Consider the following 26,929-nt stretch of genomic DNA (forward strand, 5'->3'; position numbering starts at 1 on the left):
TATATATATATATATATATATAAATAATAATAATAATAATAATATATATTTTTTTTTTTAAACTTCAGAGCCTTTATACATTTTTGAAAACTTTCTCCATTACTGCTTGCTTTTGACCACTTGGCCACACTGTCTGTCTTTGTACCACACTACCAATAATATTGTGTTCTTCATTAAATCAATTAAGTTTGAGGCACATTTTTCAAGCTGCGGCGGAGATGAATGCAACACTTACTCAGGCAGCTACACTTTAGGCTTCGAATTCTAATTCTTATTATTTTTCAGTCAGGGTATATTGTAAATGCTTCAGTGTGAACTAATTGTGCCCTGCAGAGTTTGTCCAAGTAGCTACTCAGCATCCAGAGTGTGAAATTCTCCACAATAACATTTCATCTGGTTGCATATTTGCTTATGGTTGCCTGTACTAGATATGCAGGCATCCTCAAATGGAGCCCAGTATACATGAGGAATAATGCTTATTGTGTTGTTCTTCTGTAAAGCTGGAAGTTGATTTTTTAACTTTTGACTGGTGCTGCTGATGAAACTTTGACAAAACAAAAAACAGAAAGTAGTTCACACTAAATAGCATGTCTTTGAGATGCAGGAGGAAACCAGAGCACACACCGAAAAGCCACATGGCCATGGGGAGAACATGCAAACGCCACACAGGCAGACACCCAAGGCTGGAATCAAACTCGGGTCACCGGAGTTGTAAGGCAGCAATGTTAACCATTGTGCCACTGCGGTACCCAAATAAATGACTGTATGTGATATAGTTTTGTTGAATTCTGGAAACTTGGGTATTTAAAGACAATGAGACAATTGCTTAAAACTTTCAGGTCTAAATAATTACAAAGCTGGGCTTTAGAACATGAAAAAAGTACATAATAATGGACTGACAGGTAGTGCAGAGCTGCTCCTGTCTTAGCAGAAATGTCTCTCTAAACATCCAGGGAATTAATGGAGATAATCTAGTCAGGTTTTTCACTCTGATGTTTATTAATAACTGTTTCCAGCAGTTTTGACTAGTGCTGCATAATTAGCCTTATGTTTTTCAGTTACAGGGATTGGGCTGCAGTCTTCATCCATCTATCAATGTGTTAAGTGGGGGGTTCGGGGAGGGGGGGTTGATTGCACGGTGTAGGTGTCTTAAGCTTCTTTTCTTTGAGAGTATGATCCCTTTGGTTGATTGTTGGAGCATGGGGTACAGTGATGGGGTACCGTGTTTCGTATGGACCTTAGGTGGGCACCTCTCACCTGTGGTGTTTTGTCAATTAGCCCAACCTAACCCAATGTACAGTGAGGGAAAAAAGTATTTGATCCCCTGCTGATTTTGTACGTTTGCCCACTGACAAAGAAATGATCAGTCTATAATTTTAATGGTAGGTGTATTTTAACAGTGAGAGACAGAATAACAACAAAAAAATCCAGAAAAACGCATTTCAAAAAAGTTATAAATTGATTTGCATGTTAATGAGGGAAATAAGTATTTGACCCCTTCGACTTAGTACTTGGTGGCAAAACCCTTGTTGGCAATCACAGAGGTCAGACGTTTCTTGTAGTTGGCCACCAGGTTTGCACACATCTCAGGAGGGATTTTGTCCCACTCCTCTGTGCAGATCCTCTCCAAGTCATTAACGTTTTGAGGCTGACGTTTGGCAACTCGGACCTTCAGCTCCCTCCACAGATTTTCTATAGGATTAAGGTCTGGAGACTGGCTAGGCCGCTCCAGGACCTTAATATGCTTCTTCTTGAGCCACTCCTTTGTTGCCTTGGCTGTGTGTTTTGGGTCATTGTCATGCTGGAATACCCATCCACGACCCATTTTTAATGCCCAGGGTGAGGGAAGGAGGTTCTCACCCAAGATTTGATGGTACATGGCCCTGTCCATCGTCCCTTTGATGCGGTGCAGTTGTCCTGTCCCCTTAGCAGAAAAACACCCCCAAAGCATAATGTTTCCACTTCCATGTTTGACGGTGGGGATGGTGTTCTTGGGGTCATAGGCAGCATTCCTCCTCCTCCAAACACGGCGAGTTGAGTTGATGCCAAAGAGCTCGATTTTGGTCTCATCTGACCACAACACTTTCACCCAGTTCTCCTCTGAATCATTCAGATGTTGGCAAACTTCAGATGGGCCTGTATATGTGCTTTCTTGAGCAGGGGGGCCTTGCGGGCACTGCAGGATTTCAGTCCTTCACGGCGTAGTGTGTTACCAATTGTTTTCTTGGTGACTATGGTCCCAGCTGCCTTGAGATCATTAACAAGATCCTCCCGTGTAGTTCTGGGCTGATTCCTCACCGTTCTCATGATCATTGAAACTCCACGAGGCGAGATCTTGCATGGAGCCCCAGACCAAGGGAGACTGACAGTTATGTTTTGTTTCTTCCATTTGTGAATAATCGCACCAACTGTTGTCACCTTCTCACCAAGCTGCTTGGCGATGGTCTTGTAGCCCATTCCAGCCTTGTGTAGGTCTACAATCTTGTCCCTGACATCCTTGGACAACTCTTTGGTCTTGGCCATGGTGGAGAGTTTGGAATCTGATTGATTGATTGCTTCTGTGGACAGGTGTCTTTTATACAGGTAACGAGCTGAGATTAGGAGTGCTCCTAATCTCAGTTTGTTACCTGTATAAAAGACACCTGGGAGCCAGAAATCTTGCTGATTGATAGGGGATCAAATACTTATTTCCCTCATTAACATGCAAATCAATTTATAACTTTTTTGAAATGCGTTTTTGTGGATTTTTTTGTTGTTATTCTGTCTCCACTTTTAAAATACACCAACCATTAAAATGTATAGACTGATCATTTCTTTGTCAGTGGGCAAACGTACAAAATCAGCAGGGGATCAAATACTTTTTTCCCTCACTGTATACCTAACCAAATGGTCATTGAACATTCATAAATAGAATTGTTAAAGGACACATCCAGTAGAAGCATTGTTCGTACCCTGTCTTGAAGAAGTTTCTGCTTCAAATCTGGGCTACTGCATACTGGACTGTGACTCAGAGTACCCGAGGGGCAAATCAAAACTGGATGAGCACTGCCAGGATTGCGTGGGTTTGACTTGGGCCATGTGTTCCTCAGCCTAGTATTCTATTATAAACTGTGGTTAATCTATAGAATTAGCATTGGCAGATTACAATGGTAAAATATAAAGCACCGTGAAATTGATTTAAATCCATCAGAAATGTATTATTTTTTTCATCCTTATGGGAAGAAAATTGAAATTTAATTTTGACAGTTTGAGAAGTGGCCTTGACCTCCTTCCTATTATGGCCAAGCCTGCACAAAAGAGGGCTCTGATGAATAAAACAAACTGAATGGGTTATTTTGAGTGAGTGATTACCTTTCAAATAAGGTAATCTAAATACTGTGTGGATTGGAGTGCACTTGCTTAACTTGTATATTAATGTATTTGCTAGCTTTGTGTCCCTTTTAAAGAGTGTTGATGGTCTAATATCTTTTATTTTTACAGAATTATCACACTACAAGTTATTGCATGATATTCTGCATTTAGGACAATCTGTTTTATTTCAGCATATATTTCCTATGGGTTTCAATCCATTGTTGAAGCCTTGTACAAACACTAGGGTAGAAGACAGAAACTTGTAATTGCAGTGAGATTAAAGACAAGTAAATGTTGTGAATTCAGTTAAACACAATATTAAATAGATTTAAACTGGTCCTTAAAATGTCTATCTACTTCAGTTACTATTTACACCCTTTGGGTTAATGACAATGAGTCATGGAATCAATTGCTGGATTTGTTGACTATATACATGTATATCTTTCAAATCAAGCTCTGTTATGCAAAAATTACATAAGAAATCAATGTTAAAACTACATCAAGGTAAGTTTGCATAAGAGCAGATCCATCCCAGAAACAACTGCAAAACACTAAAACGCTCAAGATTTGCCATCAGATGTCTTAAAAAGGTTTAAAGAGTACAAATCCCACACCTACGAACATAACAGTGTTACAGTCCTTAAACATCTTCAGGGCTTTCCAATGAATTGCAGGATGCAAGTGAAACAACCTTTTTAAAATTAAACATGACTAAATGTAGCTGGATTTAAATGAGGAAAAGCGGTTACCATTGGAAATAGTCAACAGAATTTGGACAACTGCGAAAGGGACATAGGTGCTTCAGCAGCTGGTAGATGAGGAGTAATGACATCATAATCTTAGTGCGTTAACATTCTTCATCATGTTCAGTCTTTGCTATTTGAATAAAGTTTTGGAATTTGTAAGGCTTTCTATGTGAGGAGGGTCTTGAAGAGGCATTTTATCCTGATGTTGTGGTCCCACCTGTGTAAGAGACTGGATTGTCTTCAGTGGCATTTCAATTTGAAAAAATATTGCATTCATGCATTTATGGAAAGCTTAGTTTATCTATAACCTTTGGTGGTGATATAATTATAGGGAAAGGAATCACTGTGATTGTCAATGTGTTGTTGATGGATGCAGTGTACCTGCTCTAACACACAAGGAAGACATCCTACTGATTTTAACTGATGAACACAACTGATTGTCTAAAGTGCACAGCATAAAGATAGCTACTTTACTGTATTTACCATTATACAACATTTTTAAAAATATAGTATTTCCATGATGACCCACAAGACCTTTACAGTAGTTGCTACACAACAAATGCAGTAGATGCAATATTCATGCCTTTTATACTGCTGATCAGTGGATAAGCAAACCGCTTGATGGGAGTGACTTTAATCATCTGTAGACAGTGGTTTAAATCAGTCAAATCAAAGCTTGGTGTTCTAAATGGTTGCTGAATTTCAAGATATGTTACATTGTGGCAGGGTATGGGGCAGGATTTGCAACTCCTCCATGGGTTCCATTTCCTAAAACTGGAAGGTTTTCCCCACTGATGCTTATTAATAACAGAGTGATTCCAGCATCAGCAGTTTTTCAGCAGCAGGGGTGGGTGATCTATTTTGTCTTTTCTTTTTTTTTTTTTCTTAACAGATATCAGGGGATGTGTTTTTCGCAGATGTGGCCAGGGACATTCTGTGCTACGTCTCTCGGGATCTGAGTGACAAGGTAAGTCATCTTCCCTCTCATTAACACCTGGGTCTGTTCATACATTGCATTGGAAAATCAACAGATTAAAGCCATTTGAAACCAGAGCGAGGAGAACTGGGACCACTGTTGAAGCTGACTAAAAACAGTCATTACTGATTAATCAGCTACACCAATAGAATGTGGAAACTCTATTTTAGGTTATTATTTTCACATTTTGGGGTCAGATTTAACTGCAGTTCTGAAACACATTGCCTTTCTCTTTTCCTTTTTGGTATGAATTAATCTGATGATTTTCCTTTTATGGGATATAAAAAAATAACTCTGCATGTCCCACTTTTCGGCTTTGTTTACATGTTCTACTTTTACATTTTGTCCTTTTCTGAATTGTGGTTTTGAATAATTTACAAAAAATAATATTTTACAAATGTTATGTCTCACTCCACCTCCCTCTTGTCAAAGAAGAGAGAACTCAGTGTAATATACATTACTTAAATTTAAGGAAGAATAAAATAAATTATACAAAACCATTCAGCCCATTTCTCTTCCTAGGGTGCTTCAGGCTTAATGAAACCAATTAACAGACACCAAGTTACATGTCTAAAATGCTTTTACTTGCCTCCAATCGTGATCCTGTTCGTTTGCTTAAATTATCAGGTTACAGCAGCTAGTGACATCAAAACCTATAAGACTCCTAAATAGAAGTCACGTACATCAGCACAGCCCGAAAAGTGAGTCTGTGAAAGCCATTACTGGCAAAACAGCAAACTGTTTACCAGACTCAACTTACAGAGAGTACGGTCGGCAGACAAAGAACATTGTACATGATATGCACTTAATTAACAATCCATTTCCAAAAGGAAAACTGACACTTGAATACTGTGTATTATGTCTACAATAGAACACTTCTGTTTGGCTATCCCTTACGTAATGAGTTAGTATTTTGTAAAAATTACATAAGGATGTTTTTAATATTAAGCTGGAGTATAAGCATAGATAGCTTCTAAGATCCAACATGGATCCTTATTCGTTTTTAAGATGTTAATAGGCTTAGCATGTTGCATTTCTAATGTGGTCTCTTTTCAGATAAATCTTACATCTTCCCTTTCAGATCCATCTTATAGCAGCAAGAGCACTCTTTTTTTCTTTTCAGTTTTTTGTAAACATTTATAGCAAGATGGGATTGCAGTGCTAGTATATTGGCTCTTCCAAATACCACCTTATTTGTGGAAATACATTATGCACTAATAGGGGTAAATATAAATAATATATAATGGTGGAAGAATTATCAAATGGAAAATAGTGTCTGTTATTTACTGTAATTTATCTTGTTTTGCGTTCTTTCCAGTAGCATGTGTTTTTTTTTCAGCCAGTATTTGGAAAAAGTGCAGAAATCCAAACTTTATCTCGCATTAAGGATTTTGAAAAAGAACAAAGCAACTAAAAATCGGTTTTCTGCAATATATAAGCTTTTTCAGAAGTCTTTCTTTGTACTGCCTTTCAAAAATGCTTTTTCTGTTGTGTGGAATAGTGGAAATGTCACACCTGGCATACAAGCAAAGCTAAAGTCAGACTTCAAAGGTACAGAACTAAACAAGGCTTATTTACTGCTGCACAAATACAACTATAAGATTTGATGGAATATGTATTTTTAAATGTACTTCCAGCACACGGTATGCCTGAAAACCCACAGCAAAAGACAGGGCTGTAGTTTCAGCTTGATGTGTCTGTTATTGTCTTTCCTTTTGTTCTTAGAGGAGCATTAGATTGCATTAAATGTTGCCAACTTACTGTTGCTTTTTGGGTTAAGACTGAGTTCATGAATTGTTACAACCAGTACTTTTTATTAGAAAATTGAAACAGATGACAACATGATTTCTTATCCTAAGGAACAGACTCTAAAGTTCTAGCAAAGTTTGGGATTCTTGCAAATATCCTTACTTTATGAGGCCTATTCCTTCAAAATGTAAAAACATTACTAATAGTTAATAATAGTTACTATTTACTTTGGGAACACACACACACTATAACATACAGTTAGGTCCATAAATATTTGGACAGTGACACAATTATCATCATTTTGTCTCTTTACGCCACCACAATAGATTTGAAAGATGTTCTTTAAGTGTAGACTTTCATCTTTAATTTGAGGGTAGTTACATGCAAATTGGGTGAACGGTGTAAGAATTACACCCATTTTTATATGTGGCCCCCCAAGTTTTAGGGGCTCCAAAGTTTTTTGACAAACTAACATAATCATGAATTAAATTGTGAGTTTCAATACTTGGTTGCAAATCCTGAAGTCTGGAACCCATAGACATCACCAGATGCTGGGTTTCTTCCCTGGTGATGCTCTGCCAGGCCTGTACTGCAGCTGTCTTTAGTTCCTGCTTGTTCTTGGGGTGTTTTGCCTTCAGCAAGTGAAATGCTGCTCAATTGGATTCAGGTCAAGTGATTGACTTGGCCATTGCAGAACATTACACTTCTTCGCCTTAAAAAGTCTTGGGTTGCTTTCGCAGTATGCTTTGGGTCATTGTCCATCTGGACTGTTAAGCGCCGTCCAATGAGTTTTGAAACATTTGGCTGAATCTGAGCAGATAATATAGCCCTAAATACGTCAGAATGTATCCTGCTGCTTTTGTCAGCAGTCACATCATCAATAAATACAAGGGAAGCAGTTCCATTGGCAGCCATACATGTCCATGCCATAACACTACCTCCACCATGCTTCACAGATGAGGTGGTATGCTTTGGATCATGAGCAGTTCCTTCCCTTCTCCATACTCTTCTCTTCCCATCATTCTGGTACAAGTTGATCTTTGTCTCATCTGTCCATAGGATGTTGTTCCAGAACTGTACAGGGTTCTTTAGATGTTTTCTGGCAAACTCTAATCTGGTCTTCCTGTTTTTGGGCTTACCAAATATTTTACATCTTGTGGTAAACCCTCTGTATTTACTCTGGTGAAACATCCTGCCTACATCCTGTCATCCACCACAGTTGTTTTCCGTGATCTTCCGGGCCTTTTGGTGTTCCTGAGCTCACCACTGTGTTCTTTCTTTTTAAGAATGTACCAAATAGTTGATTTGTCCACACCAAATGTTTTTGCTATATCTCTGATTGGTTTATCAGTCAAAACTGAAGGCAAAACGCCCCAAGAACAAGCAGGTACTAAGGACAGCTGCAGTGCAGGCCTGGCAGAGCATCACCAGGGAAGAAACCCAGCATCTGGTGATGTCTATGGGTTCCAGACTTCAGGCAGTCATTGACTGCAATTAAGTATTTAAACTCACAATTTAATTTATGATTATGTTAGTTTGTCCAAATACTTTTGAGCCCCTGAAATTGGGGGGACCACATATAAAAATGGATGTAATTCCTACACCGTTCACCCAATTTGGATGTAACTACCCTCAAATTAAAGATGAAAGTCTACACTTAAAGCACATCTTGATTGTTTCCTTTCCAATCCATTGTGGTGGCATACAGTCAAAATGATTACAATTGTGTCACTGTCCAAATATTTATGGATCTAACTGTACACTACTGTGCATTAGCCAATTCATACATTAATTCATTCAGTGTAAAACTTCATGTTGTCTATGGAAACTTTAATTAACAAGGAGTAATACCATGAAACACTAATACCGGGTTGACTATAATAATTGCCATAGGGCAGACAAATCTCATAATTCCGTAGTTTTTCCAATATCCAAAATATTATGACATGACATGTTCAGACTAACTGAGAGAGCTTACATGCCAAAATTTGATATCTGCCATTATTTGGTAAATTTGTAATCTTATGAATATGACAGGCTTAGTCTGTCTGTGGCATGTATCTTACTCATACACCATAACAACCTGTAAAGATGTATAAAACTATAATTTATGGTTAGTGTGCACGTTTCACTTTAATTGGAATAGCAATGTAAGGAACCCTTTAAAAAAAAAAGAATGATTAGCATTATGTATTAAGTCTTGAAATCTAAAATCCTTTAATAAGTCTAAAGGCTGGTTTACACTCCAACTCTTGACCATCGCCCGACCACAAACTCAGCGATAGCGAGCTATCCACCGATTGTCGCCCGATCAAGTCACTCGTGTCGTCCGTCGCTGAACTATAAATGCGCAGCGATGCTCCAGCTACTCTAGAGCCAAAACAGATTAGTGCAGACATGGACGAATAAGCAGTTCATTTACTTCATTTTTCTGCAGCTTTGCTCTTAAAAAATCATATATGCGTGAAATACACATTAAAAGAGAGCAATTTGGGGAATAACATAGACTGGTACAAGAAATGAAATTTGGTGACATGGAGTTTTTCACCTGATATTTACGAATGACGCCTGTTGTTTTTGAAAATCTACTCAAGTTAGTGGTGCCTGGTATACACCACAAACCTACCCATTGAGTACCTATCACATCAAGTGAAAGGTTAACTTTGACCCTCAGGTAAATATATATTATGTTAAGAATGTCTAATTACTTTTTACATGCACATATCTTTTTTGCAATTGTTCATGACAATGTAACCCTATTTAGGCTAATGGTCTCAGCCCACTGCTCTGTTTTTCAATGCTTGCTTTAAATATACACACATTTTTCACATTTGCGCAACTTAATTTCTGATCTCCCATTCCAGTCCCAGTGCAGTACAAAGCAGTTTTAATAGAATTAGTGAAATATAAACCATTTAAAGCCTCTTCGTCTCCAGTTACGGAGTGGCTCCACCAACCTTCTTCAGACTTTGATACAGGATAGGTTTTTGAAATTGCTCCTTAAACTCAAGCAGCCTCAATGTATGCATAAATCATGAAACCTACAAATAATATCGACAGTGTCATTTTTGAATTAAAAAATAAAACCAATATGCCTGCAATTTATCTTCAAGTTATTATCACTGATCAGCTGTTTATTCAGTCTGATCAGTTGCAGGAAAAGCAACAGCTGGTCGTAGTCTCTCCTGTGTTATGCTTGTCAGTTATACGTCCATGTTCTTCTTATAATTGTGTGTTAATGTATGTCAATTTATGGGGAAATGTAAATCCCGTTATGTTTCAACTTGTCCCGAGGATTATAGAGCAATATGGTCATCTTATCATTCATTTATTCGATTTGATGACTTGAACAATTCCTGTAATACTATATCATATTTACTATATTATAATGTAGATCAAAAATAGAATAGCCCCAGGTTCTTCAAGTTCCCCAGATGTGCACATGGAGAGAAATGGCATCTCTGTTTGAAGAAATTTGGAACTTTGCAATTGATGGAAAGCATGTCGTTATGCAAGCCCCTGATAATGCTGGATCTATGTATTTTAATTATAAATCGACACTCAGCATTGTACTGATGGCAGTGTGTGATGTCCGGTATTGTTTTACCATGGTTGACATTGCAAGCCCAGGGAGGCAAAGTGATGGAGGAGTGTTTAGCAGATCGGCCTTTGGGCAGAAAATGGAAATGGGTGAATTTACCAAATGCCAGCAATCTGCGGGGGACCAGTGTTACAGTGCCCTATGTGTTTGTTGGGGACGAAGCATTTCCTCTGCGAACAAATTTGATGCGACCTTTTCCTGGCCCCAGCCTTCCAGAGGATGAAAGGATATTCAATTACAGACTTTCCAGGGCAACAAGGGTAGGTGTGTTTTTCGTAAGCCCATACATGCAAAAGTAGGAAAATAATTGTAATTGTGTAATTGTGTCTGTCTTCATAACTTCCTACAACAGATGGACCGTACTCTACCTCCACAGCAGAGAACGTATTGCCCCCCAAATGCTGTGGACAGAGAAGATGGAAATGGGAATGTAATCGAGGGACATTGGCAAAAAGTATTGGAAGAGTCCTGCATCCAAAACTGCACCCGGACTGGAGCCAATTCATTCAGTGCAGATGCTGCAACTGTCCGCCAAAGTTTTAAGCATTACTTCTCTTCCTCTACGAGGAAGGTTTCAATTTTAAGCCTTGCTAAGGCTTTCTGGTATGGTGCCATCTTGTCCAGATGCATGGCTACAGATTGAGCCCACAGGGTTGTCTCGGTGGGCATGCATCTTTTCTTCATCGCTTCTGATGACTCTTTCAAGATTTTGACTAGCTCCCTGTCAATTTCGCAGCTTTTTCTTTTTTCTCCTCAGCAGGTGTTTTTGTGCGATGATTGGAGCAGTGATTGATTCAGTAAGGCCTACGTTGTCACTCATGTGTGTCTCACTTTGTGGTTCAACGTTTTGTTCATTACACATTTCACATGCCAGTTGCATGTTTCCATGTGTCCCGATTAATAAGAAAAATATTGTTGATTGATAGGTCTGAAATACGCCAAGATGTACTGGTAAACTTGCTGAATCACAGATGACCAGAGGCGATCATGGTATGTGTGTGTGTGTGTGTGTATATATATATATATATATATATATATATATATATATATATATAAACCGATAAGCCATAACATTATGACCACTGACAGGTGAAGTGAATAACACTGATAATCTCGTTATCATGGCACCTGTCAGTGGGTGGGATATATTAGGCAGCAAGTGAACATTTTGTCCTCAAAGTTGATGTGGCAAGCGTAAGGATCTGAGCGACTTTGACGAGGTCCAAATTGTGATGGCTAGACGACTGGGTCAGAGCATCTCCAAAACTGCAGCTCTTGTGGGGTGTTCCCGGTCTGCAGTGGTCAGTACCTATCAAAAGTGGTCCAAGGAAGGAAAAGCGGTGAACCGACGACAGGGAGCGAAGGCTCATTGATGCACGTGGGGAGCGAAGGCTGGCCCGTGTGGTCCAATCCAACAGACAAGCTACTGTAGCTCAAATTGCTCAAAAAGTGAATGCTGGTTCTGATAGAAAGGTGTCAGAACACACAGTGCATCGCAGTTTGTTGCGTATGGGGCTGCGTAGCCGCAGACCAGTCAGGGTGCCCATGCTGACCCCTGTCCACTGCCGAAAGCACCTACAATGGGCACGTGAGCATCAGAACTGGACCACGGAGCAATGGAAGAAGGTGGCCTGGTCTGATGAATCATGAGTTCATGGTGTTGACTTGGCCTCCAAATTCCCCAGATCTCAATCCAATCGAGCATCTGTGGGATGTGCTGGACAAACAAGTCCGATCCGTGGAGGCCCCACCACGCAACTTACAGGACTTAAAGGATCTGCTGCTAATGTCTTGGTGCCAGACACCACAGCACACCTTCAGAGGTCTAGTAGAGTAAATGTCTCGACGGGTCAGGGCTGTTTTGGCGGCAAAAGGGGGACCTTATGGCTGATCGGTGTATATAATATACACTCACCTAAAGGATTATTAGGAACACCTGTTCAATTTCTCATTAATGCAATTATCTAACCAACCAATCACATGGCAGTTGCTTCAATGCATTTAGGGGTGTGGTCCTGGTCAAGACAATCTCCTGAACTCCAAACTGAATGTCTGAATGGGAAAGAAAGGTGATTTAAGCAATTTTGAGCGTGGCATGGTTGTTGGTGCCAGACAGGCCGGTCTGAGTATTTCACAATCTGCTCAGTTACTGGGATTTTCACGCACAACCATTTCTAGGGTTTACAAAGAATGGTGTGAAAAGGGAAAAACATCCAGTATGTGGCAGTCCTGTGGGCGAAAATGCCTTGTTGATGCTAGAGGTCAGAGGAGAATGGGCCGACTGATTCAAGCTGATAGAAGAGCAACTTTGACTGAAATAACCACTCGTTACAACCGAGGTATGCAGCAAAGCATTTGTGAAGCCACAACACGTACAACCTTGAGGCGGATGGGCTACAACAGCAGAAGACCCCACCGGGTACCACTCATCTCCACTACAAATAGGAAAAAGAGGCTACAATTTGCACAAGCTCACCAAAATTGGACAGTTGAAGACTGGAAAAATGTTGCCTGGTCTGATGAGTCTCGATTTCTGTTGAGACATTCAGATGGTAGAGTCAGAATTTGGCGTATACAGAATGAGAACATGGATCCATCATGCCTTGTTACCACTGTGCAGGCTGGTGGTGGTGGTGTAATGGTGTGGGGGATGTTTTCTTGGCACACTTTAGGCCCCTTAGTGCCAATTGGGCATCGTTTAAATGCCACGGCCTACCTGAGCATTGTTTCTGACCATGTCCATCCCTTTATGACCACCATGTACCCATCCTCTGATGGCTACTTCCAGCAGGATAATGCACCATGTCACAAAGGTCGAATCATTTCAAATTGGTTTCTTGAACATGACAATGAGTTCACTGTACTAAACTGGCCCCCACAGTCACCAGATCTCAACCCAATAGAGCATCTTTGGGATGTGGTGGAACGGGAGCTTCGTGCCCTGGATGTGCATCCCACAAATCTCCATCAACTGCAAGATGCTATCCTATCAATATGGGCCAACATTTCTAAAGAATGCTTTCAGCACCTTGTTGAATCAATGCCACATAGAATTAAGGCAGTTCTGAAGGCGAAAGGGGGTCAAACACAGTATTAGTATGGTGTTCCTAATAATCCTTTAGGTGAGTGTATATATATATATATATATATATATTAATAAACTCGGAGGTGCATTTGTGTAGGGTCTATTATAAAAAAAGATGTGTGAGCCGTGAGCTCTATACTCAAAAGTGTTGGTATTTTAGTGATATTGTCAGTATTGTTTCAGAAGTTATTATTTTAAGCAAACTTTCTAGTTGGCGTCCAACTCTGGGGTCCAGATTCCTCTGTGTACCACTCAGACTCTTGGCTTTATAATGTTTTCGATTGCGCCAAAGTGCTTAAACTATTAAAATATATAATATAGTGTAACATAATATTATCCTTGATCACCTCTCCTGAACACCTGGCTTCTTCAGATTTCCATATAACGTTTTTCAGACTGGCTTAAGCCTGAACGACTGCGATGCATTTTACAGTAGACATATATACATGTTTTGCATTGAATTTGATTTAAATTGGCCTTGCATCAGTTAAGGTTCTTGTAGACTTCTAATCTAAGTTCCATGCTTATACTATTCATGTTCTGTAATATAGGCTATTCTCGTAACGCTGATTGGCTAATTAATATTCTCTAACTGTAATCATACTATTAATCTATACTCACTTGCCCGTTTTTATAAAAGGGTCCAGGAATGACATTTGGGCATAATATGCCCACTTTATTTTTGGCCCATCAGCTCCAGAGCCACTCCTTTTAGGAATTTTCTTTTTATGTCTGGCATAAACATCCCTCAAACTTTTGAAACTTTTGAGCTTTTGCAAAGTTTTTGCACTCCTTTTGCTAGAATAACAAGACTTATTAAACATTTGTAACAAAAACCACAACATTGCTCTTAATTACCTTGAAATATTATGTGAATAGATATGTCAAATGTCATTAAACATGCTTATGGTGTGATTATATTTAGATAATGTAAATGTGTGTAAATTTAGTTAAATTTGAAAACGAATGCACCCTTTTTTAATAAAGAAAATAAAGTTGTGCATCAGCCTTGTGAATTAAATAAACTTTATTGTCCATGCCCAAAGTAAAAAAAAAAAAATAATAACTTCTTCTGTTTTGCAACAAATGTATCTACGCATGATGATTTAACTAAGCTAGTAGTACAAATTGTAATACAATGTAGTTCTCATTATCTTACACTAACAAAACACTGAGTTATAAATAAAATCCGATGCAATGGTCCTTATTCAATGGGCAGGCATTATTGCGTATTACTATTCTGTTTATAAAATGCATATGGGCTAATGACATAAGTTATATGGGCTGTCCTTATTTCTACACTAACTCACCTTCACTCATAACATTTTAATGGTTTACACATGCCTATGCTTCGTATATCTGTCAAATGACAATGCGATGACATTATGCGTGGGTAAACATGCATTGTTAAAAATATCACTTGTGACGGGAAAATACTCACAGGTGGACTGCACTTGAGAAACAATCGATGCCCAAGCATTCTCCTTTTTTTGCTGATCTTTATAATCAGCTCTGTCGACCTGGTATATACAGGGATATAAGGTTATTGCGCTGAGAAGCTTTTCAACATCCAGCCTGTCTTCCATATTAGCGTTGGATCACGAATACTCTATAAATGAAGTGCCTAGCAGCGGGGTCAGCAACGAGGTCAAAGTTCAGTTGATTTGAACTCTCAGCGATGCGACTAGCAACTGTCATTATTGACCAGGGCGACTGTTGCCAGAAACTGCACAGCGTCACGACAACGTTGATCACCGGTTGCTTTGCTCTTCAGCGACTATCGGGTGACGGAGTGTAAACCGGCCTTAATTAAGTAATTGAGTACTGCGGGTAAGATGTCTGTTCACCCAAACCCAGTTCCAGTGTGTCCTGGTGTCTAGCTTTGGGGAATCACTGATATAAGATTATAATTTAAACCTTGTAGTATTTTCCTGAGTAGAAAAGTTTTACGGAACAAAGCAATACAAATTGGGAGGTGACCAAATCCTCCATAATCTCCCATTAATACAGATGAAAATATTTCTCAGTTCAGTGTTTTTGTTCGAAGGGATAGAATGCCCTACCTGATATGTTAACTTGGGTTCCATGTAACACATCTCCTTAACTGGGAAATGATTCAGTCAGTTATCGACCCGAGAGAGTCACGATGGCTCACTAAAGCAGGGATCTCAGAGGAAGGTTTATGTTCAGGGTTTCAAGCTCAATTGAATGCTGGGCCCTACCAAGGAGAGTGCTAACAAGTTATGAATGTCGAGGTGACTGTGGTACCGTATATATTTGTTTCAATCCAGCTTCTTATGATTTTACTTGGTTTTACATTTATCATAATTTTGCAGCCTCATTTTACATCAGCACGGGTCTTAAAACAGAGTTCTTTTTGGTTAGGTGATTGCGCATAATGGGGTGTACAGTTTAGGATACAATTAATGTCTTTGACAAAAACACTTCTGTTGTTTTGATATGATACTGTCTCCTGATTTTTTGTATTTATTTATTGTTGTTTGGTTTTCTTCTATCCAGTCACTCGCTCATCTATGGTGATTTATGATTTATAGTTACATGTCTGACAAAGAGGAATTCTGTTGTTACATGCATCTGTTTATCTGTATACAAATAGTTATTGTGTGTATATACAGTGAGGGAAAAAAGTATTTGATCCCCTGCTGATTTTGTACGTTTGCCCACTGACAAAGAAATGATCAGTCTATAATTTTAATGGTAGGTGTATTTTAATAGTGAGGGACAGAATAACAGCAAAGAAATCCAGAAAAACGCATTTCAAAAAAGTTATAATTGCAAATATTGATTTGCATGTCAATGAGGGAAATAATTATTTGATTCCCTATCAATCGGCAAGATTTCTGGCTCCCAGGTGTCTTTTATACAGGTAACGAGCTGAGATTAGGAGCACTCTCTTAAAGGGACCTGTATCTAAGACACCTGTCCACAGAAGCAATCAATCAATCACATTCCAAACTCTCCACCATGGCCAAGACCAAAGAGCTGTCCAAGGATGTCTGGGACAAGATTGTAGACCTACACAAGGCTGGAATGGGCTACAAGACCATCGCCAAGCAGCTTGGTGAGAAGGTGACAACAGTTGGTGCGATTATTCGCAAATGGAAGAAACACAAAATAAATGTCAGTCTCCCTCGGTCTGGGGCTCCATGCAAGATCTCACCTCGTGGAGTTTAATGATCATGAGAACGGTGAGGAATCAGCCCAGAACTACACGGAGTGGCTCAAGAAGAAGCACATTAAGGTCCTGGAGTGGCCTAGCCAGTCTCCAGACCTTAATCCCATAGAAAATCTGTGGAGGGAGCTGAAGGTCCGAGTTGCCAAACGTCAGCCTCGAAACCTTAATGACTTGTAGAGGATCTGCAAAGAGGAGTGGGACAAAATCCCTCCTGAGATGTGTGCAAACCTGGTGGCTAACAACAAGAAACGTCTGACCTCTGTGATTGCCAACAAGGGTTTTGCCACCAAGTACTAAGTCGAAGGGGTCAAATACTTATTTCCCTCATTAACATGCAAATCAATTTATAACTTTTTTGAAATGCGTTTTTCTGGATTTTTTAGTTGTTATTCTGTCTCTCACTGTTAAAATACACCTACCATTAAAATTATAGACTGATCATTTCTTTGTCAGTGGGCAAACGTACAAAATCAGCAGGGGATCAAATACTTTTTTCCCTCACTGTGTATATATATACACTCACCTAAAGGATTATTAGGAACACCTGTTCAATTTCTCATTAATGCAATTATCTAACCAACCAATCACATGGCAGTTGCTTCAATGCATTTAGGGGTGTGGTCCTGGTCAAGACAATCTCCTGAACTCCAAACTGAATGTCTGAATGGGAAAGAAAGGTGATTTAAGCAATTTTGAGCGTGGCATGGTTGTTGGTGCCAGACGGGCCGGTCTGAGTATTTCACAATCTGCTCAGTTACTGGGATTTTCACGCACAACCATTTCTAGGGTTTACAAAGAATGGTGTGAAAAGGGAAAAACATCCAGTATGCGGCAGTCCTGTGGGCGAAAATGCCTTGTTGATGCTAGAGGTCAGAGGAGAATGGGCCGACTGATTCAAGCTGATAGAAGAGCAACTTTGACTGAAATAACCACTCGTTACAACCGAGGTATGCAGCAAAGCATTTGTGAAGCCACAACACGTACAACCTTGAGGCGGATGGGCTACAACAGCAGAAGACCCCACCGGGTACCACTCATCTCCACTACAAATAGGAAAAAGAGGCTACAATTTGCACAAGCTCACCAAAATTGGACAGTTGAAGACTGGAAAAATGTTGCCTGGTCTGATGAGTCTCGATTTCTGTTGAGACATTCAGATGGTAGAGTCAGAATTTGGCATAAACAGAATGAGAACATGGATCCATCATGCCTTGTTACCACTGTGCAGGCTGGTGGTGGTGGTGTAATGGTGTGGGGGATGTTTTCTTGGCACACTTTAGGCCCCTTAGTGCCAATTGGGCATCGTTTAAATGCCACGGCCTACCTGAACATTGTTTCTGACCATGTCCATCCCTTTATGACCACCATGTACCCATCCTCTGATGGCTACTTCCAGCAGGATAATGCACCATGTCACAAAGGTCGAATCATTTCAAATTGGTTTCTTGAACATGACAATGAGTTCACTGTACTAAACTGGCCCCCACAGTCACCAGATCTCAACCCAATAGAGCATCTTTGGGATGTGGTGGAACGGGAGCTTCGTGCCCTGGATGTGCATCCCACAAATCTCCATCAACTGCAAGATGCTATCCTATCAATATGGGCCAACATTTCTAAAGAATGCTTTCAGCACCTTGTTGAATCAATGCCACGTAGAATTAAGGCAGTTCTGAAGGCGAAAGGGGGTCAAACACAGTATTAGTATGGTGTTCCTAATATTCCTTTAGGTGAGTGTGTGTATATATATATATATATATATATATATATATATATATATATATATATATATATCCTGTGGTAAATGTAGGGTTTAAATACTGTTTGTAGTATTTCATGTTTGTCTGCCTCATCCGATTATATTTGAATGTCTGGATTTGTAGGATATCCTGGTTGGGGGTGTGACTCTCCAGACAAAGTTATAATAGTGGCTGGGTCCTGGTAATGGTTATTGGAATGTATTATTACTGGGCGGTTTAAAAAAAAAAAAAAAAAAACTATCTGGCAACTGGCAATCGTTGCTATAACATGAATCATAGCTCCTCACCATAGTCTTGACCACTGCTTTGTCTTTCACAGTCTGGGGGGTTCTACAGTGCGGAGGATGCGGACTCGTACCCCACGGCAGAGTCCACAGAGAAGAAAGAGGGGGCTTTCTGCGTGTGGACTCACGACGAAATTAAGAGCCTTCTCTCCCAGCCTGTAACTGAGGCAACGGTTCCTGCCACTCAGGCAGACATCTTCATGCATCACTACGGGGTGGAGGAGCAGGGCAACGTGCAGTCTGAACAGGTGTGTGTGGGAATGAATGCTTGAATGCATAAAGCTTTCCCAGGATAAATTATATGCTTCTCTCAAAGCAGATGTTCCCATTTTTTATGTGTTCTTTGTCTGGGTCTTTTTTCATCTCTTCGGATCAATTCAATAGCTTCCTTTGTAAATCGTTGATCTCTGTGTGTATATATTGTGATGGATGTGCTTCCAGGTACTGACTAAACCTGTAGCTGATTGCCTTTCCAGCTTCTCACTTGTGTCTTCTAACCACATAAACACACACGGGTATAGCGTGGAATTCTGTGGCTTTTTTTTTTATACAGTTCCTGAACAAAACAAACAAACAAAACCTAACCCATCTTCAGGTCCTCAAGTATACCAATATCAACTAAACTCCCAGGGATGGCTAAGCCTGTTTACCCTGTAAACTGTTTGTTTTCTTCCCACAGTCACCCCAGTTCTTTCCTTTCTTTTTGTTCCCCATGTGCATTTAAGTGAGTGTGACCAAGTGTCACCAATCACTCCATTAATAATAAATTACACCCTTAAGAGCCTCTACCAAAATGGCCTCCTTGACTTCAGCCTCCTTACCCAAGATGGAGTGTACCTGCCTTAGCCCCCATGGTCAAAGAGCCTCCAAATTCACATTTGGGAATATCATCATATATATATATATATATATATATATATATATATATATATATATAATATACTGTTAATAGAAGAGGAAAGAAAGTGTTGTAAAGCCTTAGAACATAACTGACTGAAAGTGTGTGTTGCTGAAGCAAAAGTAGAAACCCAATCATGGACATTGTCATGATTACCTTACTGATCTTCAATGTCTAACTGACGTTCGGTGTTGCAGGACCCCCATGGGGAGCTGAAGGGTCAGAACGTTCTAATTGTCCGCTACTCGGTGGAGCTGACTGCTGCCAAGTTTGGCCTGAGTGTGGACAGGGCGAAGGAGATCCTGAGAGAGGGCAGGCAGAGGCTAGCTGAGGTCAGACGCCAACGACCTCGGCCTCACCTCGATAGCAAGATGCTGTCTTCCTGGAATGGTAAGATACACAGATCACAGCTGTCAGCTTGGGTCAGTGTGGGTGATTGTTCTATTTGTACTAGTTTTTGACCAGTGCCTTGGACTGCTAGCCATGAAAGGGGCTTTATACATGATTGATTGATTGATTGGGTCATTCACATCTGTAAATTAGAGCAACACAAACAGGCTTGTTTACTTAGAAGATCAGACCCTTGAATATCTCCAAAGACTGCCTTAAATTAATTTCATGCATGATTGGTCTGTCATCTTCACCCCCCTTGAAAACAGGTTCAATTGAGGCTCATGGGTTTATATTCCTAACACAGAAAACTACATGTTTGCAATGTTTTTATACAGTGCCAAGAAAGCAGCTCTTTAGCATGCCTGAATTAAAACGGCATTCATGGACACATGGACAGAGAGGGGACATCAGCACAGAAGCCCCTTGAAAAAACAAGAAATGAAATATATCGAATCCCAGAACAAGATCAAAGACATGTATGAACATGCTAATATAATGTACAAAAGTCCTGCTAATGAACATTGAGCTTGTGACAGCCCTGAGCAAAGAAACCCTCTTTCATATTCCTGGGGTTGCTGTCTTCTGAAAAGACATTGTTACATACAGTGAGAGCCTGAAGCTGCTACTCAGAAGTGTTAAGACCTGTGCTGGACTAGGAGCTTTGATCCTGGAGATGTTTTTCAACATTTTTTGTTCTTCTTCCTCCTACATAGCTGCAGGCTTTCACATTAATTTGCTCTAAAACATATGAATAAGTAATAGCGGAAATACAGAATGTATAGGATTATTTTGTGTAGCCACTTTGATTTCAGCATTTTACTATCAAAGCAGTTCCTTTTATAATTATGTTACTGCTCTGATGTAGCATCATATAACCTATTTGGAGGCAATCGAATAAATTCAAGATGTAGAAATATTTTCTTAAATGTTTTTAATAATTGAATTGGTAAAACTTTATGAAAAACAAATATTGTTTGTATGATCCAGGCAAAAACCTCAAATGTGTTGGGGAAATGACATGAAACCGAAAAACATCCTTTAAATCAGTTCTCCTGCACACTCTTTGTCCCAGTGGTACACCTGTCCCCTCCACACTGCCAGTAGGGTAATTACCTCCACAGGGAATAGACACTGTTTATCTGGGAGCCTGGATCCTGTAATTATGATGAATAAATCCAATTAGAATTAAGTTATGAGTTTTTGAACCATTGCAAATCAATTTCTCTTACACACACAAAAGACCCTCCTCGGTCAACCAGAACTTCAATATACTAAGAGAAGTGAAAGTAAGAAGATTCACAAAATCTTGACCAATGACCAAGCGATGCTTTTTGAAATTTTTGAAAGAAACTTATGCTTTGAAGGGGGATAAAAGGAGCCAGCGTTTACAATGAGGAAGCTTTTGATTTCTACAGCAGTTTGACAAGGCTTAAAGCTATATAATCAATATTGGTGAGCTTCTGATACATTTAAATTGAGGATCAAGTTAGTAGTCCACCCATGGAATGAACTATTTGTCTGTTTACAGATCAACATCATCTTTGTGAATTTGCATACTTGTACAAGAACTATAGAAAAAGTACAAGTATTTCTCTTAAAGACTTAAAAATAGAAATCCCTCTTGGAAAATTTGGAAACAAGTTCCCCTAAGTGAGCAAAGTCAAAAGGCATTTTACTGATCATTGCAGAAGCTATCTAAACTTCAAGCTCACTCTTCTACTGTAATGCAAGTGTCAATATGTATTGTAACGAGGTGCGGGGTGGGGCTACAGCAGCCAATGAATGTTAGGCAGGAACAATGTCAAAATACAGCAACACAAACCACAGAAGAGGGTAAATACAGCCCCAGGCTGTTGGTTTATTGTCATTCCACCTTGGATATTGGGAAACCAAAGAGAGAAAACAAAAGCCTAGCTCTTTCTAAGGAGCGCCATCTGTAGCAGGGATGGTCTGCTACCCAAAACAAAATCCTTAACTAGCTTAGGACAGCGAAGTGGTTTCCCAGGGTTAACAAAACAAACAAGTCTTGAGGGGTTAGGCAGTCTCGTGGTCAAAAGGGTACCAGGGGTCGTCACCAGGGTCTTAGTCTTCCAGATCAATCCAAACACCGCTCGAGGTCCTCAGCCAGTCCAAGTTGTCATCCTGTTTTCAATTCCGTTTGTTTGTTTGTTTTGTTTGTTTGTTTTGTTTGTTTTGTTTGTTTGTTTGTTTGTTTGTTTGTTTGTTACTCACGCCACCCTCCTTGTCTTTCCGTCCACTCCCCACCTTCCAAGACAAAGAAGAAACCACAGGGTGAGTTGTATATAGCCTGCACTGATCAGCCGCACCTGCTTGCAGTCTGGGTGATTAGTAATCACAGGCAGGTGTGGCTGTTCTGCTGCCTTGCCAGTGTTTTTCCACCGGCTGTCCATGGTCCTGATCCATGGAGGGTCTGGCTCTGCTGTCCATGGTCCTGTCCATGGCAAAGGAGAGCATTAGGGCAGGCACATAGCGGTGATCGAAGACCCGGACCCTCACCTCGTTACAGTATACTTATGGTTATGCTTTTCTGGTTAAGTGTAGATTAGTGGTTTGGTCAGTTAGCCATACTTATTGTTTTATAATTGATATTTTATGTGGATGAATAGAAAGTATGATATTTTAAACTGAAAACAAAAAGATATCAGCATGCAAAACATAACAATTTGTTAAAGTATACAGTTAAAAGGCTGTTCACAGTATTTTCATAGAATTTACCTATTTTCTTTGTGCTTCAAAGTTTTTTCAGTATTTGCTGCCTTCTTCTATGTTGTCTCCTGTGTATGCATCACAGTGGTGACCCAGTTTATGCCATTCATACCAAATTTAACAAAAACTTTGTATATTTTAAGTGCCTTACAAAAAGGAAATTCTTGAATTGATCAATTTGCAAAATAAATCACATATATCTGAGTTCCATACTAAATAAAAATGTATTCACAATCAATAGTTGCAAATGAATTCATATAGTTAGGTCCATAAATATTTGGACAGTGACACAATTGTAATCATTTTGACTCTGTACACCACCACAATGGATTTGAAAGGAAGCAAGATGTGCTTTAAGTGTAGACTTTCATCTTTAATTTGAGGGTAGTTACATCCAAATTGGGTGAATGGTGTAGGAATTACACACATTTTTATATGTGGTCCCCCCAATTTTAGGGGCTCAAAAGTAATTGGACAAACTAACAACAATCATGAATTAAATTGTGAGTTTCAATACTTGGTTGCAAATCCTTTGCAGTCAATGACTGCCTGAAGTCTGGAACCCATAGACATCACCAGATGCTGGGTTTCTTCCCTGGTGATGCTCTGCCAGGCCTGCACTGCAGCTGTCTTTATTTCCTGCTTGTTCTTGGGGTGTTAGCTTCAGTGCAAAGAGAGAATCGACCTGCTGTTCTGTTTCCATGGTGAGTGTTTCCTGAGGAACACATGTTTTTCCTTATGACAAGGGAAATTAACGGGAATGTGTTGAGGTTACAGTTAGCCATATACAGGGATAAATACAAGTTCTTGTGTAGAAAATCCTAGAAAGATTGGTTTCAATATACAGAAAATACTTTCACACAGGAATCTCGAAAGAAAAGCTCCAGTTTCTGGTGGCATCACATTTGACAGTCATGGACAGATAATGTTATTGGTAGGGCCCTGTATTTCACATAACCTGTTTTCAGTCGTTTAAAGTGCATTCATGATTAAGAAATCAATCCATTACACCATAAAAACTAATGATGAGTATTGTATAATTATAAATGGTAAGTGAATAAATTGATGCATTACAAGAGAAATAGAGAACCAAACATGGAGTCCAAGACATTGCAATTGAATTGCATTTAGTTGAGTGAAGAAAACAACAGTATCCACCTGGTGTTCTGTACACTGATAGGTATAATTTATTTAGTTTACTTTGCACAACTTGCAATTGATCTAAATAAATGTCAGTAGCTGTTGCTGATTAATCAATATTCCAATGTGCCTCCATAGAATGACTAATTGGGATGATTAAAGGAATCAGGAGATTAATCAATATGGGGTTAAGTTAAAATTACTACATGACCACCAGCAGTAGGAGGAATGAAATGCAGCCTAAGAAAGCAGGTTGCATAAAATACAGGCCCCTAGTAATTTGTCATGTTACGTCCCAGCTGACTTCCTTCTAATTTTTCTGATCACAAGGGCTGAATGCCAAAGTATATTTCTAGGTGGTGTTTATTAGATACCTGCCATGTATTCTAACAAGGCTCTCTGGATTGGGTAACTATTCTGGATCAAATCTCTGAAGTTGTCTGAAGTTGCAAGCAATGTCGAAGTTTTTTCTAAAACCTGTTCCACTGGTACCTGATTGGGTGGCCCAATGAAAGGGTTTCCCCGTTACTTACAAAATCCAAACAGAACTCGGTGCTCCTTCAGATAAATTCAATCCACCAATAAATACATGACCAGACCATAGTTAGCCTTTCATTTAATTTATTCAGTTCTCTAAGATACAGTGTAGAGGTTATAGGAACCTGTCAGAGCAATTTGGTATCTAAGATATGCCTTCAGTAAAATATAGTTATTAAGAAGCAAACAATGTTTTCATAATCAGCTCCAAATGGAGATAAAATACTTTTTGCCATTCTGACAACCAATGTTGTACAACTAGGCTACTACTTTTGAGAGAATCTCCTGTTAACGTGAGCCACTGTCTGTTAACATTTGTTAGACCATTTATTTTCTGAACACGCTTTAGTTAATTATAAGCTATTAGATTAATCTATGATACATTAGTACAGCTTCACTACCCTCAGAAAACCTGGTGTGCCATTATAGCAGCTCAAGATTTGTCTTGATTTCTCACAAGTAAAAGTTAGATTGTTCTAAATTGAAAAACATGCTTTGTCTCCATTTGTGTTCCAGGACTTGGTGGTGAGAAATCTTTCTGCAGTGGCTCGAGGCATATTTCTTAATGGCATTTGACATACAATAATGATTCTGCGGTAGTTTCTTTTTTAGCCAAGCCCAAAATTGGTTCTGTATTTTAATGGTAGATATTCCAATTATTATTTTTGCCTCCATTATTGAAATCTAAGCGCCCCCACATGCTTTCTGATGCAGGTTATTGTTTGCGGTTGGGGCTTTACTAAAATTATAATAGCATTGGGCCAGAGGCACCAGGTGCAGTGGTATAGGAGTGTAATTCAAAATCTACCCAAGACGTATTCCTAGCCAGGTCTTGGCAAGGAGACCTATGTACCGAAACCATAGGCGGAAAAAAAGAAAATCTATTTGTAAGGCAAATTGTAATAAGCTCACAGCTGTTGCCATGTATGGAGAGGTGAGAAATGAACTTGTCGAAACCGCAGAGGGGTCTTATCCTTGCCAGTTGGCAGGCCGGATAAACACTTCAGCTGCAATCTTTGGGAACAGCAGGGCCCACGTGGCACAACAGAAGCACCCTGCCCAGATCTGTAGCCCACTTCATGCCTGCCAACACATTTTAATGTCAGCCAGTTGTTTGCACATGAAAGTTGGCATCACCATCATCCTATGCAACCTGGACACTAACGAGCAATATGACATTCTTTTCCTTTGAATAATGTTAATAAACTTCTCCTTTGTGGATTCTCTGCACGAGTGAGCTGGCAGCCGAGCTAGAGTCATGTGTGAATACTCCTGTGAGCTTCAATGACAACTGCGACGATCCGTTGTCACCCACATCTTTGTGTTGCATTTGCTATGGAAATGTTTATTTTCCCCATCTCCTTAATATTATTATTATTAGTAATATTTATTTATATTTTCATATTAGTATTTTCCTTCTTGGGAATACCATTACTTTATATTTTACTGCTTAATAGTGCTTTATTTCATGATTTCACCAATGGATTCTGGAATCTTCTAAATGTTAATAAAATCAACAATTACTGAAACATGAATTACATTTGACCCTATACTTTGTTAATTACTTCTAATGTCTGTGTATCTATGTATGTATATACATACAATTTAACGAATGTTACAGTGGTGCAAACAAATTAAACAAAAACAAAACACAATTTTAAAGTATCTTTCTGGGTGGCTAAGCGGTTTACTAGCAGCATTACAGTTCTCCATGTCAAAACCGTTAAGGGCAGTTCCAGGGTTTGTTCTCATGTCACAGGCGATGTGTTTTCACCGGAGGGTGGTGGTTGTTCACAAGAAGGGTTTCTTTACCGAGCGGGGTCCTGTTTCTGTCGTTGTATCCTTGTAAGCCATCCTCCGTTACTCTTGCTTTTCGTCTGCTCTCCTTGCTGCTCACCAGCACGCTCTCGTCATTGTTTCATCAGCAAACTACTAAGAGAAAGGAAGGAAGGCAGAGGTCTACACTTCAGTATTGGGGTTATTTGCAACAGGTGTGCACTCCCTGGAGCTCTGTGAAAATGTCCATACTGCTCTCCATGGTCCTGATGCTGGGAGCTCCGCCTACAGCCGTCCATGGTCCTGATGCCAGGATAGCTACCTGTTTCTCTCCATGGTCCTGCAGAATAGAAGACGCGTGCAGGCACATAGCGATGGCCTATGACCTGACCCCTCATCATGCTACAATATGAATGTATATAGTGTTAGGAAGGTTACTTGGAAAAAGTATTCTGTTACAGAATACTGTTTGACCTTGTTTATAAAATAATCTATAATTTAATATGATAAAATGCTCCAAATCATTTAACTTTATCAGATTAGTTTACTGTTGGGATTATTAAAAGGGGGGGGGCTTGCAAGAATAGAAGTTAAGTTCCACAAGTAAAATAATGTGTAAATATATTCTATACTAAACGTACAATACATTTTAAAACTGATTTAAAGTATTTTTTTTTTTTTTCATCTTTTTTCTGGTGAATTTCATAAAA

General features: G+C 39.5%; 1 protein-coding gene across 2 annotated transcripts in view; it reads left to right on the forward strand.

Annotated features, from left to right (window-relative positions):
* Positions 1–26,929, forward strand: part of spata20 (spermatogenesis associated 20) — a 115,465-nt gene that overhangs the window by 13,191 nt on the left and 75,345 nt on the right. For both annotated transcript variants that reach the window (XM_066704857.1, XM_066704858.1), the window contains exons 9-11: positions 4,990–5,064; positions 18,784–18,996; positions 19,844–20,036. In XM_066704857.1, coding sequence (XP_066560954.1) covers positions 4,990–5,064; positions 18,784–18,996; positions 19,844–20,036 — 481 coding nt within the window. The remainder of the gene's footprint in view (positions 1–4,989; positions 5,065–18,783; positions 18,997–19,843; positions 20,037–26,929) is intronic.

The sequence above is a fragment of the Amia ocellicauda genome, chromosome 5, assembly GCF_036373705.1.
Source record: "Amia ocellicauda isolate fAmiCal2 chromosome 5, fAmiCal2.hap1, whole genome shotgun sequence".
NCBI lineage: Eukaryota > Metazoa > Chordata > Actinopteri > Amiiformes > Amiidae > Amia > Amia ocellicauda.